The sequence below is a fragment of the Macrotis lagotis genome, chromosome 7 (assembly GCF_037893015.1).
Source record: "Macrotis lagotis isolate mMagLag1 chromosome 7, bilby.v1.9.chrom.fasta, whole genome shotgun sequence".
Classification (NCBI taxonomy): Eukaryota; Metazoa; Chordata; class Mammalia; order Peramelemorphia; family Peramelidae; genus Macrotis; species Macrotis lagotis.
The window spans coordinates 70,304,996-70,322,878 of record NC_133664.1 but is presented as its reverse complement, the minus strand read 5'-3'; the positions used below and the strand labels follow the sequence as shown (position 1 = coordinate 70,322,878).

The following is a 17,883-nucleotide window of genomic DNA, read 5'->3' as shown; positions in this document are numbered from 1 at the left end:
CTAAAAAATAACAATGTGAAACTGTTACAACTGAACAACAGCTGCCATTCCTTAAGCAAGTAAGGACTTGGTTGGTTGGTTGGTTTTGGTCTTGACCTGTGTTTTCATCAGATTAGGGAGAAAGAACTGCCTAAGGACACCAAGAGCTTATGTGACCAGTCTATCCAAGGTGAGACCTGGGTCTTCCTACATCTAGAATAGCCCCTCTATTGCCTAAGCCAGAAGCCTCTTAGGGTAACTCAGCATTTCCAAAAAAGACTTGAAATCAATTGCTAAGAATTTCCATTTTTCTATTTCTACTTTTACTTTTTATTAATGAGTCTATAGGAAAGACAAAGGTGATATCAAAGAAAACCACAAAAACCAACGTTAGGATCTCAGATGTCATCCAGTCCAGTAATGGAAGTAATGGCCCAGGGTCACACAATGAATTAGCATCAGAGTTGGAACAAAAATCAACAGCTTGATTCCTAGGATTTGTGCTCCCTATTATTTATGGCAGTACTTCCTTTGCTGAATTTCCATTTCTTTATTTCTACTTTTTAATGACAATATAACCCAGAAGGAGCCAGAAAAAAAATCACACAAGGAAATGGTGCAGGCCTACATCGAAATTATTCTCCCCTACCTTTGTCAGAAGGTCCAGATCAAATTGAGCAAATTAGAGATCAGATATCAAAGAATCCTTTAAAGGAACTGAACCCTTTATGGAAAAGCTAAATACTCCATCCTGAGCCCTTTCTCAACTGTCTGCTGGATTAGTAAGAAGTGGATTTTCTTATAATGATAGCATATTCCTTTTTAAAAGAAACTCAGAGTATGGGTAAGATAAAGGAAGAAATCTTTGAATATAAACTGCCAGAGTTCACAAATTGTAACTTGCAAATAAATAGAGGAGATTTAACTTCCCATTTTTCTAAGGCCAGAGTGAGTCCTTCTATACTTTATTTTAAAATACTGACAGTAAGCTTTAGACAAAAAGAGAATCACAGATACAGGAATTCTGAACAAGACTCATGGAGCATGACTAGTTTGGAGGATAGTGAAAGGACAAAATAATATTTCTGTTTTATTCTGGGTCATAAGATCATCTAATCCAAGTGTCTGGTTCAGAAAATCTGATTCCATACCTATTGAGTGCTGAAGCTTAAAAAATGAAAATACAGTGTTAATAAAGTAGCAATAATCCCTAGAACCTAATATTGGGTGAGAACAGCAAAAGGCGGTTATCCTGCAGTCTAACATGGTCTGAGGATAGAGATTTGGTAATGCCACCGCCATTCTGATCTCATGCCTAGCCTCCTTCTAAATCCCATAGTCATTTTGGGGAAAACCTAGAATCTTCTCCAAATGGGACCCCCCCCCCACTTGGCTTCTATGTTTGTGCCCCTGATCTGCTTCTGCATTTATCACATGCTAATACCATTTATCAAACTCAGTGGTCTTTTTTTTCGGTTCAATCTTAAGTATTTGGCATTATTGCCTGAACTCCAGGGTGCTGATCTCCCCTAGATGGTAGGTGCTCTCTTGGTAGTCTTCTGCCCTCTCTGAGGTTCTTTTTCTATTTCTTCTTTTCACACCTTACATGGGGTGTTCTTCAAGATTATGGTCTGGACCTGCTTTAATTATACTCATGCTTACGCCATAACCCCACCACAGGTCGACAGCTGCCAGATCCCTAAATCTAGCCTTGATGTCTCAAAGTCCAATGTAGCCTTCCTTTTCTCCACATCCCTTCTCAGGTTTCCTTCTTCTCTTCTTTGTTCTATGGTGGCACCTCCATTGCCACAGTCACCATGCTTCAAAACTCAGTTCTGTTTCATGGCGGCTGATGGAAAGGGTCTTGGCATTCATCGGTCCCCCCCTGTAGCCAGAGAGGCATTGCCACATTACATTAGTTAGGCAGACATTGCACAATTAATTCACAAATGCTGACTGTGCTAAATCAAGGACAAAAATCAAACAGTTCTTGCATTCAAGAGGCTTCTGCTTCACTATGGGAGACTTCCACTAAGAGCCCCCCCCCCCCACTTTGGGAGAACTTTAATGATCTGGACAACTCTCCTGACATGAAGCATAATGCCCATTTACAGTTCCTAGCTCTACCCCCCGGGTCCAAACAGAACAGGCGTGATCTCTCTGCTGCACAGACAAAAGCTATCTCTCTCCCCATCCCATGTTTCTTCAGATTGGTTCTTCTATGCCCTGGTCTCCAAGCTCTTCACCATCCTGGCACCCTTCTCCCTAGGCTGTGCTTTCCCCAATAGAGGACAATTTTCAGATATGGTCTGGAAGAGTACACTAGGATCACAGCTATCTTTAGGGAAATTATGCTGTTCACTGAATGCACCCCAAATTTCAGTTCATTTTGGTGACCTTTACATTACACTGTGAAACTGTATTTAGGTTTAACTTCAATAAAGGACCCTCTTTTTCAGAAACAATTGCCCCCTCCAGCCTAGCCTATCCTTGTGAAGATGAATTTTTGCAAGAATTCTAACCCAAGTATAAGATTTTATATTTATTGTTACTGAATTTCTTATTAGATTTGGACCATTAGATTAGTAAACATATTTTTGAACCTTACTTTTTAATGTTAGCCATTCCTCCTCACTGTGTTATGCCATTTTTCAGATTTGATAAGGATGTCATCTATGCCTTTATTTAAGTCCTTAAATAGAAAAAAGACATTGGGGGTACTCCACAGGCTGACAATGAACTTTTAATTACTATTTTCTAAGTCTAGATATTCAATGTGTCCAAATTCATCTTGTTATCATCATCTACCCCATACCTCTAGTCTTTTCACAAATAGATTGTAGGGTGCTTTACCAAACTTTGTAAAAATTTAAGTAAACCATATTTCTATAAAATTCCCTTGATCTAGCAGAGCTGTGACTGTTGAAAAAAAGGAATTAAATTTCATATAGCATGACCTTTTCTTGATGAAGCCAGGCAGATATTTTTGCTAGATATTCACTACATATTTCTTTATACGATCTATTCTATATTTTCTTCAGGAAGTGAAATAAAAATTCACTGGTCTATAGTTTTTTATTTTATTCTCTTCCCTTATTTGAAAAAAAAATGGGACTTTTGCTTTCCTGCGGTCTTATTCATTGTGATCTTCCTGGCATCACTGATAGTGGCTCAACAATTCCACCTGGCCAATTCTTTTAGTTCCTAAGATGTCATTCTTCTGGGCCAGGTAATGCAAATTAATCAAGGGCAGTTAGGTGTTCTTTTACTTATCTCTTTGGTATCAAGCCTCATGTCATTTCTAGTCCTAAAGTCATTCATATTGGCAGAGAAAACAAGGAGAAGAAAGGCTTGGCCATCTTTGCTTTCTCTTGTCAGTCACTATCATCCCTTCCTCCCATGCCCCGTCTTCTTCTTTGGTCCTGGCTATTCCTCACCACACCTGGCTCACTGTCAGCTTTAATATGGACAGTCATTTTTACATATAGCCTACGTTGTGTCTTCATCCTGTCACCTACCCTTGCTTCCATACATACTTTAAAAATATAAACTGGTCAACAACTGTTCCCACTGTCTTTCATAATCAAAATTGTTTTACTTTTTGTCTTCAGAATTTCATTCTTGAGAATTTTTCATCAGTACTTGGATAATTAGTCTGTGGAACCCTATCCAACCAACATTAGAAATCTGCTCTCTCAAAATCCAGTGTCCATGCTAGGATTTTTCTTTCTTCTCTATTCCAAACTCCAGGAGCTAGCAGTCACTTCCTATATCACCATAGCCCTTTCCTACCAGTTTCTGTCAGTGGAAAGAGATAGAATTCTGTAGCCACTCCTTCCAGTCCCCCCCATGACCCCCTCCCATTGGTCCTTTTATCTTTTGAGTGATGAAATTGCCATCAAAGTGCCTGGCAGAAACCAAGGGCTTAAGGTCTTAAACAAATTATCAGCTGTTCTGCTTTTGGCAAAGAGAAAGCACCAGCAGTGTCCAGATAAATGAAGGAGCCAGGGGGCAGAATGCATTGAGTACAGGACTGGAAACCTACCTCACACTGGGGGACCTGGGTGCAAGTCACCAAACTTTTTTCCCCTTTCCATTTCCCTGTGTAAAATGGAACCTCCAACAGTACCTGCCCTCATGGGGTCCACATGCAAAGTGCTTGGCAAGCTTTCAGGGAAAACAAGTTAGCTACTATTATCATTATCAAGGACCCCTCACTTCTAGGGCAAGCCTCTGAGCCCATTATTCATTTATTTCCTTTTAGTTTTAAGTAGTCTAGAGCCTATTCCTGCTGACAAAACTACTTGTTTTTTAGTCCACTGATCATCACCCCCAAATTCTCAATTTTGTTTGCTTCTTCTGGTTCATGGACTTCTATTTATCAAAAATTCTTAATCCACAGTATTATCCTAATTCTTTCTTTTCATTCAATCTTCATTTAAGATTGGGTCTCTCTAACTCACCCAGACTAGAAGTGTAGGGGGTGGGGAATGTGCCCAGGGGGTCCAATCTCAATTGGATCAATTTGGAAGCTAAGATCTGCTGCTTTTCTCTCTTTAGGCAACATGGATCAAAATTCAGTCCTGGGTTTTATCCCTTCAAGTCTAATATTTACACAATCAATGTTGTTTCCTTGATTAGGAGTTATCATTACTGATGTTGGGTACCTGGATTTAGGCAATTTTGTATGCTGACATGTATAGCCTATATATAGGCTCTTTTCTTGGATTTTATCTCCTGTGAAGTTGTAGTATCTTATCTAGCCTTACTTTACTGGACCCATTCTTTATAGTATCTCATTGAAATAGTTTTCTTTCTTCCCAATTTCTTTTTATTTTTAAAGTCTTTTACTTTTGTAAGATGACAGGTAAAGTTTTTCTTGGTGCCTCCCTCCCCCAGGAATGTCTTCCTTTTATTTTATGCTATGGTCCAGAATGATAAGTGTATTCTCACACACCATCTTAGAACAAATGTTCACCTCCCAAATCAAATGTTCTCTGTTATATCCCCTGTTTTTAACGAACATTATTCTGGTCCTCAGTTTCATGCCCAAGTTATTGTAATCTATTCTAGGCTCCTTTTTGGGATCATTATGATTGCCTTCATGTAGATGACTAGAAATAGATAATTCGCTGTATTTCGGTCTTCCTCCTCCCACATCTTCCAAATTATTATATCCTGTTGATTCTCCCTTCAATTTCTTTTGTATCAGTTCATTCCTTTCCATTCTCTGTTATGGTCTTAGTTCAGCACTTAACATCTCTCATGCTTACTTAGATAACTGTAATAATCTATTAGCTGATTTCTTAGCCTCTACTCTCCTCCCCTCAATCCATCCTATAGACCATAGTCAAAAATCATTTTCTTATTTTTGATTGAGTCACTTTCCTGTTTGAAAACTGTCCTCCTAGTCCTGTTGCCTACCAATAAAGCCTGGCAACTGTATTCTCTACATTCTGGGGCCAACATACTTTTTCTAGTTTAGATACCCATAATCTAGTCAAGGTGCATTCTGAAAGGGGACAGCATTCTTCGGCTCTTGTGTCTTTCATTATGAAATTCTTCCTGACTAGAATGTCCTCCCTTAATCTTTGCTTGTCAAAATTCTACCACATCTGTCAAAAGCAAAGCTCAAATTTCACCTCTTCCACAATGCTTCCCTTGTGTATCCCAGTCTACTTTTTAATTATGAACATTTATGCAGAAATCACTATAATTGGGTTTAAATTTTTAAAATTCAAGTTTTATGTCAAATGTTAAGTGCTAAGTTGTGGGAAATAAGGTCAACTGGTTTCCAGAGCTCTAGTGTAAAACAAGGTGGGAGAAATCGTTCACTGTTTCTCTGAATGATTAAAAGGAAAAGGCAACAGGTAATTTGTTGATATTACTTCAAAGAACAAAGTAATAAGTAAATTATGGAATTGTTATAGGAAACATGAATATTAAAATGTTAAAAATTCAGCATCTTTTATAAACCTGAATATTACAAGCTAGATATGTGTGTGTAAAACGTACACACAGAAATACACACACACATATATGAATGATATCTGTTTCCCTTACACAAATAAAGGAAAGAAAAGAAAAACAGTGGACATAGTTTTATTATTTTTGCTCATTTATTTAGTTTGGAGAATTGTTTTCCTTTTGTTGGGTGCTTTTTTGGGAGGATGTGTGATTTCTGCAGTGTGGCTCAGTCTTTAGAGAGCTCTCTGGGGTACTTGCCCAGCGTAAATTGCAAAGTCAGGTCTTGAACCCAGTGTTTCTTCGGTCTAAGCCTCAAACTGCTGCCTTGCCACCCTGCCTTGCTGGTAGGTAAAGAGCTGGTAAAAACAAAAGAAGGGAACACACCCTGAACTAGCAGTATGCTATGTCATTTTGAACCCATTTTGCTCCTTCCTACCTGTAAAGCCTGAGACCAGTTCCAATTATTTCCTGTGGACCTCAGCTTCCTCATCTACAAAATAAGGGGGGGTGATCCAAGTGAAATCTTCTGGCTCCAAGTTCATATCTTATGAAATAGCCCCTTATGAGGAAAATGAAGATTTCTTTCTTTTCAAAAGTATACAATACTTATTTTGGGAAAGAAGCAACAGTTAATTAGAATCATAATAAGTTGCTGTACATTTTCACAACCAAACATGATCTCTGCACAACTCTTTTTTAAGTCTTAGTTACAGATTACAAATTGCTGAAGTTAAAAATAAAAATCTGGAATTCAACTCAAATCTGGAATTTAACTGTTTGTCATCTACAATTAGTCAAAAAACGATCACACTAAATATTCAATATTTAAGTATAAGGTCCTGTGAGAGACATGATGAACCAGACCTAATTCCCAATCTTTAGAAGTTTACAATATAGTGAGGACATATGTAAATAAAAGACATCTAAATATGCAAAGCAACCCTTTCATTGATCTTTTTTGTTCGGTAGGGTACTTTCTCGTTTTCCCCAATCCCACCTCTCTCTTTCACCATTTGCAGAAGACCTCACTTTGTACTTCTCTGAAATTGAAGTTACTTTCTCTCCCCCTCAAAAATCAAGTACAGTTTAGAAACTTAACATTTTCCTTCTAATAACAGTAATCTTTCTACACAGTACTGAGGTACTGTCCTTATTCATAACATTAAGCAATATATCAACATTCTACTACTAAAGTCCTACTCTTATGCCTCACTGTGACATGGGAGGGATGCTGGAATCTTGCATTTCAAGGGTTATGCCAGCAGAAAGCAAGCTCTGGAAGCTCTGAGCAAAGCAGAATGCCTTAAGGACACGGTGAGGTACTGTCTTCTAAGACCCAGGTTAATTAGTGAGAGCTTTACAGCCACCCAGATGCCTGGGTTAGGTGATCTCCGCCACAGAAACTCTAGTTTACAGAGGTATGGAGAAGCTAAGAGCTATGCTGGTGATGAACTCACTCATTTTTTGAAGCATTGATGCATATTAATATTGTTAAGAAACCACAAAGGATGTTAAATATAGTTAATGATTTGCTTAGAAGCATCTCTTTTCAGTTTAACAGTTGGCAACACAGAAAACTAAATTTATGCTCACCTTTTATTCTTAATGGAGTTGAAAATTAATGTTTACTAAAAATACAATAGTCTCCCTGGATAGGCAGATATGGATAAATGACTTTAAAAGATAGCATTCATATTTCATTTAGCAAAAAAACACACCTTCTTAAAGGTTAAAGTCTTCTGATACTGGGTTTTTTGGATCACAAAAAGTTGGAGCCCCTTCATCTTATAGCTGAATCCTAGAGAGATGACTTGTCTAAAATTTCATAGGTAGCAGAGACACAGTCTGAATCCATGTTTTTGGACCCCTAGTCTAGGGTTCTTTTCCCACTACACTGTCCTATTTCAGAAATTTTCCTCCTGGAAGAGAAGGGAAGATGATCAAACGATACAGCAATCTAGATACATAGAGAATACATTTGAGAAGAAATAGCCCTTTTGCTCTGGATCCAACAAATTCCTCTCTGGGGAATTCTCTGCCTAGCTGGGGTCCCTCAGAAGCTCCCCCCCCCCCACCCAGTGCTGGATAGACTCTTGGGATTATGGGCTACAAGATTTATTATGTAGCCTGGTGGTAAACTGTGGTCTCTTCTATCCTTTACTTATTCCACAAGAGGCTTTAGCTAATTTAATACCAAATCAACAAATATTGAGCACCTATAGCATGCAACAAGACCTTGGGCTAGGTGATGCTCTATTATAGAGATTAAGATGGAAAATCTTGACTTCTGGAACATGTCTTTCCCTGGCCTTAGCTCTCATGGTGGGGGTGTGTGGAAAATGTGACTTAACTCTTTAAACTTCAATAAGATGAACCAATTCTAGAATTCAGTCCCTCTGTCAGATATCCTATAGTAGGGACCTTTGGTCAGCTGCCTCCTGCAGAAGGGATTTGAGGAGTCACCCATTCAAAGTTTCAGAAGCTGATTCCAAAGTTGGAAAATATCTCTATTTCCTTTGACTTGCCCTCCATTTCTTCCCTTTAGGCTTTTTTGGGGCTACTTTCCCCTTCTTTTGTCCTTCCATCCAGACTAGGCAATTTTGACCCTTACTGACCTGGACTCTGCCCTCTATTTTCCAGACATTCTCAAGTGAGTTCCAGATGCTTGATTTCCCTGGCTCCTCCTGTGTTCTTGGGTCATGACTTATTTGCTTTCTTTGGATTTGTCTTGCCTGGCTTTAGTGGTTTCTCTGGACTTGATCATGGGTTTACCTGAGATGTATCCAGTCCACCTCTCAGTTAACTGCACTGGTTCCAGTCTTATGTTACTAGAGACTCATGTTCCTCAAGAACTGGTGTCTCTTGTGGCTCCTTCTAGTAATCTGTCTCTAGAGCCTGTTGCAGAGGTAAATCTTTCCATGGGATGCTTCTGAAATAATCAAGGCCACGGTCCTGCTTGACTATTTTTGAACTTCCCACATTACTTGATACTGGCCCAGTCTGCTAGCTTTGCTCCATTTATGAGTTTTAAAATTAAGTAAGGTATGAATTGTAACTTTTAAACAAGACTTCCATATCTATCTAGGACATTGACTTGGCAATGATCTCTGTGGTGAAGGATCAGTCTAATACCCTTAAAATGTACCAACTGAATATACTGAGTTTATAATCATAATTATTTGGCTTCAACAGCTTCAGAATTGCCAACTTCACTGGCCAGTGTGCCTATTTCTTCCCTACTGGGAACCTCAAATGTGGTCTCTTATATAGAATATAAGCTCCCTGAGGTCAAGCACTGTTTATTTTGCTTTTGTCCCCTAGTCTTCAGCACAACAATGGGACAACAGTCGGAATTTATGATATGCTTCATCTATCCAAAAACAGAGGTCCTAGAAAGGACCTAGGAAAAGCCATCAACACATTAATTCTCAAAAAGGAAAATTAACAACTTTAATATAGTATTAATGGTTTCTACTCAGTAAAGAGTCAGTACATAATTGCAGAAATTGAACTTGTAGTAACTTTGGACTTCCTGCCAATACAGTATTTATTCCATTGTGTTATTTTGTGTAAGAGCATCTTTTTTTTCTCAAGTGTTTACATGCAAAGACTTAAAGTAGATTACTCCATGACTCCTATTACCTCCAGGAACAAGTGGAAACTTCTGTTGTTTTAAAGCCTTCCTGCCCTTTCCAGTCTCCAGACACCTCACTTCTTCCCCTTTCCCCAACCATAGTCCTTCCCACGAGATGTTCTCTGACTCAGGGGCACCCGGCTCCAGCTCCTTGTGCTGCCTCTGTGCTTGGAGGAGGCTACCCCTGTGCTTGGAGGAGGCTCCCCCTTATTTGCCCCCTGCTGCCCCCTCTGGCAGGCCCCTCCCTCTGAAAACGCCTCCAACTTATGCTTTTTCTACAGCAATTATGCAGGCTTCTTTGCTTTGGTCTCCCCTTAGATCGGAAGCTCCCAGGACAAGCTTAGTACCCAGCACATATACAGCAGGTGCTTAATCAATGGTTGCTGACTTGACTGGTCAAATCAATTATAGAATTATGGTATTAAGAAAACTAGAAAAGATAAACTCCTTCATAGCATTGTGGAGAAATACAGAAGCTGAATGAAATGCTCCCCCCCCCTTCAGCAAGGCCTTGTTCAATTAGGATCTCTCCTATAAGTAAGGTTTTGAGTGGATTGACCCTTTTCTTGGGTGTAGACCTTATATGTCTAAACTATAATAAAAGGCTGATTTGAATTTTTAAACCAAATTTTGCTGATGCTTATCCATCTGTAAAAGCAACACCTGAGGGGAGGCTCTGCCATCTCACTTACTTGATCTCTTCCTGATTTATGGGATGTCATGTGACGTTCAAGTTGCGTTCTGTATGCAAATGTATAACTGCACAGCGAACAACTAAAGTTGTCCTCATTTTTTTCATGGCGATATTTAATGTGTTCTTTCAGAGAGGTAAAGCGCTTGTAGCCTCGGTCACAATATGGGCAGGTGAGAAGTTGAGAAAATGCATCTGGTGTTCCTGTAAGAGAAACGAACAGTTTGATTTCAAAATACTGAAAAGACAAGCGAGCCTAGCCAAGTCAGAACATGGGTGTCAGCCAGGTGGGTGGCCAAGCTGGCCTCTACCTCAAGGACGAAGGCTCCCCTGGGTGAAGCCTCCTCTCTATTCACTAAGTAGCCATGTGAGGCCACGGAGGTGCCATGCTTCCCTTCCATGGCCTCCTTGATGCTCAAACATTCGTCCTTTTGTCCATTCTCTCCAGTGCCCACAGGGAAGGCCCTCTGGAACATGGCTCTTCTCTGTGTGAAGCTAACTGCCTAAAGGGGTATTTTATTTGGGAAGGTAACTGTGACAGACAACTCCTAATGTTTATTATAGCAGAGAAGAATCACACTGCATTCAGAGGAGTCATTTCCCAACTTAGTTTCCAGTTCTTTGCTACCTGTTGCCTCTTATTTTTGACATGGGTCCTCTTCTTCCTTTGATGTCTCTGAGGTATAGCCCTAGCAGAGGTATTGCTAGGGCAAATGCTATGTTCAATTTACTGCCTTTTAGGGGCAAAGCTCCAACCTGATTTCCAGGACTCTGGAATTTGCTCTCAAAAGCAAATTAGCCTTATTCACCAAATTCTCAGCTTCAGCAGTGCAGAAGGCACCCTTTTGCCATTTCTGCCAATCTAATGGATGTTAAGTGAATCTTTAGAGTTGCTTTAATTTACTCTAATTATTTGTGATTTGGCTTTTTTTTTTCCCCAGGCAGATGTTGATGGCATGGACGTCCCTTTAACATCAACTGGGAATGACTGCATTCTTTTGTATTAAATGAAATGGAATGCTACAGCGAGGGATGGTTCAGAGAAACCTGGGAAGCCTGGCAGGAACTGAGAGTGAGAAGAGCTAAGAGAATAATTAGTACATCAACAAAAACCGTATTGTAGAGAGGAGAAACTTGGAGGAACTTAAGAGCCCCTATTGATACGATGACTGACTGTGATTTGGAGCCTGATGATGAACTCACCATGTGCAGGGGCTGGTTAAATGCTGGATGGTTACCGACAGGAGCTGAATTCAAGATGCAAATGAAACGCACATTTCTGGATATGGACAATATAGGGAAATATTTTGCTCAACTATGTGTGTTTGTTACAAGTCTTTATCTTTTTTTAATGAGGGGTTTGGAGGGGAGAGAAATGCTTTTTCATTGATTTTTTTTTAAAAAAGGGAATTTAGCACAGGAAATTTGTGTTTATGTATAAATGGTCACCTAAAATAATTGATGGTATTTTCTCCCCTCCCCACTTTTATGAAAAAGAGACAAAAATGAAATGGTTAAATTAAATCAGAACTTTATCCAAGGAAAACAACTTCTAGGGCATCCTGATAGGACTAGTACAGAGAACTGAGCAGGTAAATGACCGGCCAGGACATTCAGTCTGGGTCAGATGCAGGGCTTGAATGGGGGAGGTTGTAACTCTAAGGTAGCTCTTTCTTCCCCGCACAAAACTACCCACATGATAAACTTCTAGTAATGACTGTATTCAGTAAATTATTGGTGGTATTTTATATTATTTCATCATTCCAGATAAATACTTGAGTCTGACAATAGTGTTTGAATTAGTTCTTGACCTTAGGTTAAACACTGAGAAAGTTTAGTCTTTCAGTCTAGGACACCACTGATAGATCATTTTACAAAATGCTTTCCATATTATCACCACTGATCTTAATGATTATTCTGTGCGGAAGGAGGGACAGGGATTTTGTCCATTTTTCAAAGACCCCAAAGTTCAGCAAAGGTACACAGTTGTAAATTTCTAGGAAAATGTTGGAAGTATGATTTGAGATCAGGTCTACCCAGACCATGCTTTGTCTATCAATATTATTAACAATCTGAAAAACAAAATTACAACAATCTAAAAGAGTATGCACTCTCTTGCTACATATATATATATATATATATATATATATATATATATATAAAACAATTTTTCTCACCCTCAACCAAATATAACTTTTCCCTATTTTAAAAAAATACTTAAAGTAAAAAATGGCAAATTACATTATATTAGGGTTTGTCATATTAAAATACTGATAATTTTTGTTTCACAGAATTTAATAGTAAACAAAATTACTTCTGTATACCTATAGGATCACTCTTTTTTGAACTGTACTTTTATATCTCATTATAACTTCAAATTCATATGTCCTTTTAGAAAAAGAATCTATTTCTCCCAATATTTTCTTTTACAATGAGCATTTCAGGTTGACATTATATGAACTAATATTGCATTTTAATTCTATTACCTTAATTTATTAAATATTTTTTTGATAATTCAACCTTTGGACTTGTTTGCCTTTGCTTAATCCATAGAAAGCCTGTTTGTTAAACACATGAGGAGTACAAGTCAGATTTTAGGAAGATATGCTTCTATATAAGAAAACCTTGCTCATTTAGGATGTTAGTGACTCATATGCAAAATGTTGCTAATTCTTCAGTTTTCTGAATTTCATGAAGCAGGTTTTGAAGGAACTCTTCCTGGAAACAGTTTATTAGCATTAAGACATTGTGGATGGTGTTCGATTTGGAGTCAGGAAGGGTTATTCCCCACCAGTTGCAGTCCTGGAATTGTCGCCCCGACATCACGCTCTGGGGAAACTTCTTTATCACTCTTCATCCTGTCCCAAACAGCTTTAGTGTTGGTGCCATCACCTCTCCAGTACCCTTGCCCCTTGGATTGCAGAAGGCTTCGGGGCCAGCCAGCTCTGCATGCCCATCAGCAGTACTGTATCATGCCCCCAAGTCCTCCTTTATATCCCCTCCCCTCTTTTGGGGTCTGTAATCAGGGACTGTTCTTCTTTTATTTATTTATTTGTATCTGCAGTATCTAGCACAAGGATTGCACATAGCAGGCACTTTATAAATGTTACTGATGGACCAAACTGCTTATTGACTTCAATTCAAATCTGGCCTCAATCACTTGCTAGCTGTGTGACTCTGGGAAAAATCCCTTAACCACTGAGGCTCAGTTTCTCTATTTGTAAAAGGAGAATTAATGATGCACCTATGCCAGAGGTGTTGTAAGGATAAAATGAAGTAATATATGTATGCCTTGAAGCATTATGCAAATGATGGCCATCATTCTTATTCTTCAAAGTAACAAAGCAACATTTCTTTAAAAATGGACATTTCATTTCCCTGAATTCTGGGTGTCTCCCCTAATTTGAATTAATAGGGTTTTACTATATTTCTTATACATTCACTGATTTTTGGTTTCCTTCTAGATAGAAGCAAAAGAACATTTCATTAGTTTTTTTAAACCAATTTTTTTTACTGTATATTTGAGAATCATGCTTCCTATTTAATAAAAGTCAACTTGTATTTCATGTACTTCATGTTCACTACCCTTTAACATATTTCCACTTATTCCTATAGGCCTTTAGCTGCTATGGCAAACTTCTTTTTTGAGGAGAGTTGGTAAAAAATTGTTCTTTACTTAAAACTTGTGGGAAAATTGTCAAGATTGATAATGTTGAAGTCCCAATAATTGTTGGCCTCATTAGTATTTGACACATTTATGTAATGCTTTGACAATAACAAAATCTCGGTGACCATCAAAACCTATAATCTCCCAGGACTTCTGGGTCTTTGTCTCCAGCCTCCATCTCTCACATAAGCTCTTGAACATCACAAGTGCTTGTGGATCTCCCTCATCATCTAGTCCTCTAGTTTTATCCCCCACCTACATTTCTAATTAGTCAACAAGTCACATCATGGGTTCAGAACTGACGCCTTTCCTGTCCGATCAACCACTAATCTAGATGACCTCTCATCCAGACATGGCAAAAATTTCACAATTCAACTTGGGGATTCCAGTCTCTCCTCCAAAAGCCTCTCTGTGTGCACCTGTCTTCCTAAAGCAGATAACTGGCCATGTCACGTCTTTGCTCAAGTATGTCAGGAGATTGACTACTATTTCGAACCCCTCCCAATTGAGCTTCAATCTGCTTGTTCAGGCTTGCAGTCCAAGATGGCCTTTCATGTATTGTACCCTAGTCAAGACACACTACTCCTGTTCCTTGATTGAAACATTTCATCTCTAATCTCCAGGTTCTGGTCAGGCTCTCCCTCATGCCTGGGACCCATCCTCTACTAACATTCTGGATTGCTCTACCTACTTGCTGCTAATGCTCTCTACCTCCTCAAGCATCCTTCCTAAAGAAAATAAGCTCCTTGAGAGCAGGGACTATTTTTTTTTGTTGGTTTCTGTATCCTCAGAACTTAATATATACACTATGGTACTTGGTAACTGCTTGTATGACTGGATGTCTCTGGAATTTTCCCAGAGATAATTATTTTTAAGATCTTAAGAGATGTGCATTTGTGGTAGCTTAGAGATAGCACTAGAGAGCCCTAGTCATTTAACTAAAAAGACTCAGATGATTTTAACTCTTAACAGTAAGAAGCACTTGAATAGATTATTTCTTTAAATCTCCTATATTCTTTCCTAACAATAGAAGGACATCTGTATAATATACATCATGGGAAAAATTGGAAGAGTTCACAGGAGTCTAGCTCTTTTCCATTTACTCCAGCAGTGATCTAAGAAACAGAAAGCCTTATCAATCCATCAAGAGTCATCAGATGAGGCACTGGAAGAGAAGACAGCCTGGAAGTCCCCAGGGCACTGATTGCGAACAGCCAACTAAAGAACTCTGACCAGGGGCAATGAAGCTGATCAGCATTGAGAGCTGAGATAAACTGGGGTAGATAAAAGCTAGTGGCAGGAACCCTGGAAACTCACCACAAACTGTGTCAGTGAAAAACCCTGAGAGACAGAGTCTGGGTAATAAATAATTTATTAATTAGGCTAACTAATGATCAATAAATTGATAATCATTGCATTCTCTTGGTAACCAAGGACCAAAGACATGGAGAATCCTAAAGTTTTAAATAATCCTTGAAAAGAAATTTCCTTGATAACTGAAAACCAATCCTGACTGGTGGACATTTAATAAGAAAGCTTCAGCTTCTGTTGTTGAGAACATGCTTGACCATGTGACTCAGTTGGCACCATCTAGACCACTCTGGTTGGTTTTCTCTTTCATGAGCTGGGTCACTCTAACCTCTAGTGGTGGGAGTATAAGGACAGGGGCTCATGTCCTTTGGAGTAAGAACTCGCCTAGACTGAATTCTGGCCCCAAATAGAAAAGCAAGTTCCCCAAGGCTTAGGGATCATCTCAATTAGTCATGTCCTTCAGAGGCTGATCTTCCATGGGAGCTGGCCTCAATAGAGAGAAAGAGGAAGAAACGCTTAGATACAAGTTCAAAAATTGTTTATTAATATAACAGAAAAATAATTTTCCTTAAAACCCAAATAGGGTCTAATTATTCCATCCATGAGAAGTAAAATTTTAATTTAGAAACTGAAGCTGGTGATTTGATTAAACAGAAGACAATGAACATTATGAAAAAAATAGCATTGGTCAACAAATACCAAGAAGTAAACCTAGAAGAAGAGAGTAACTCCACAAGTATAAGGAGAGGTTCAAGAAAAAAAAAATGGTATGACCACAAGAACTAGAAAAATATTAAGAATAAGTAAAGAGATAAAAAACAAAATCTCAAAATAAAAATAAGGGAAGCACAATAAATAGCTTGGAATAGAAGGTGAAAACCTTACCCAAATAGCAGATCCACAAAAATTAGGAAAGACCAGAGGTTAATGACTCTATGGGAAAAGAAATATTAGAATGAAATAAAAAGATTAAAAAGAAGAAAATTATGGTTAAAAACAAAAACAAAAATCTTATTTAAAAACAAGTCAAGGAGAGATATTTTAAGACTCATTGTATTTCCTAAAAACCATGGTAAAAAAGAGTCTTTATATATTATTTTAAAAAATCACAAATTTAAACTTGAGATTCCTAGAACCAAAGGGCAAAGTGAAAATTGGAAGAATATTTTAGCTATCTCCTGAAAGAAATTCTGAAACAGGAAGTTCATGAACTTAAATGGGAGAAGATTATATCTTTATTTAAATATTTAAAAAATTATTTAAATATGATTTATTTTCTAATTAAACCTCATGCATTTTATTTACACATTTAAAAACATTCTGAGAGGCTACCAGAGGGGTCCATGATACAAAAAAGATTCTTGACCCTTGACCAACAGGGAAAACTCTCAGAAATATCATATTTAAAATCCAATGCTTCTAGGTCACATTCCAAAATAAAGAGCTTCTTTCCAGCTGGAAGGCAGAAATAAAGAATTCAAATACCAAAGAACTTTAAGTAAGGAATACACAAGAATGATCAGTTACAACTCAAAAAGACAGAAAATCTTGGAATAAAGTGTTGCAAAAGCTAAAGGTTTATAGTACCAAGAATGACTTTAGACTGAAACAAGGAGGAACTGAAGGATGACAAGGACTTTATATTCATTGGGGGAGAAGAGACAAGTGACTTTAGAATTCTAAAGTTTTCAAGGATTAGAGAGATTTGAAACTAAATAAGGTAGGCAGAAGATTGATTTTCTTATGTGTTAAGAAAGAGAAAGTAATTTCTTACCAAGTAAGAAATTAGGAACAAGTGGGTATCATTTACCATATCTCATAAGTGGGGTGTAAGACACAGTTGGTGAAACTGTGAACTGATCCAGTCAATCTGGAAAATCATTTGGAACTATCCCCCCCCCCAAATGATTAAACTGTTCATACCTTTTGACTCAGTGATATCACTACTATGCCCATGTCCCAAGGAGATTAAAGAAAGAAGAAAAGAATTCAAATAGACAAAAGTATTTACAACAGTTTTTTCTCATGGTGGCAAAGAATTGGAAATGAAGGGGCTTGCCCATCAATTAGGGAACAATTGAACAGATTGTGGTATACAAAAATGATTGGAATACTACTATGCTGTGAGAAATAATGAAAGAGGAACAAGACGTGAGAAGAGAATGTAGACTTGAAAATAAAATAGAATTTTCAAACCCTCATTGTCAAAAAAGAAGTGGGGAGAAAGAGGGAGAAAAGCATAAGATAGGACATGGGAATACATACATACATACATACATACATATATATACATATATATATATATACACACACTGTCATGAATTTGAATGAGATGAATTCATCTACTAAAGAGAATAAGATAGCAGAATACATTAGAGAGCACAACTTAATTTTCTGGTTGCTGGAAATAATCTTAAAAACAGAGATTCAAAAAAAGTTAAAATTAGGGGTTTGAGCAAAATATACTATGTTTTGTTAGTGTCAGAGACCAGATTAGAACTCATGAAGATGAGTCTTCCAGATTCTAAGCCCAGTGCTCAAACTTCTGTGCCACATAGCTTCTCCTGAATAAAAAACTTCAGAAAAGTTAAATAGGATAGTTTTTTTTTGTGACTACTGAATGCAAAGATACAG

At 38.0% G+C, this 17,883-nt stretch overlaps 1 protein-coding gene across 9 annotated transcripts in view; it reads right to left on the bottom strand.

Annotated features, from left to right (window-relative positions):
- The window catches only part of ZEB1 (zinc finger E-box binding homeobox 1), a 192,440-nt gene that overhangs the window by 14,347 nt on the left and 160,210 nt on the right, over positions 1-17,883 (bottom strand). For all 9 annotated transcript variants that reach the window (XM_074193096.1, XM_074193095.1, XM_074193104.1 and 6 more), the window contains one exon: positions 10,273-10,475. In XM_074193096.1, coding sequence (XP_074049197.1) covers positions 10,273-10,475 — 203 coding nt within the window. The remainder of the gene's footprint in view (positions 1-10,272; positions 10,476-17,883) is intronic.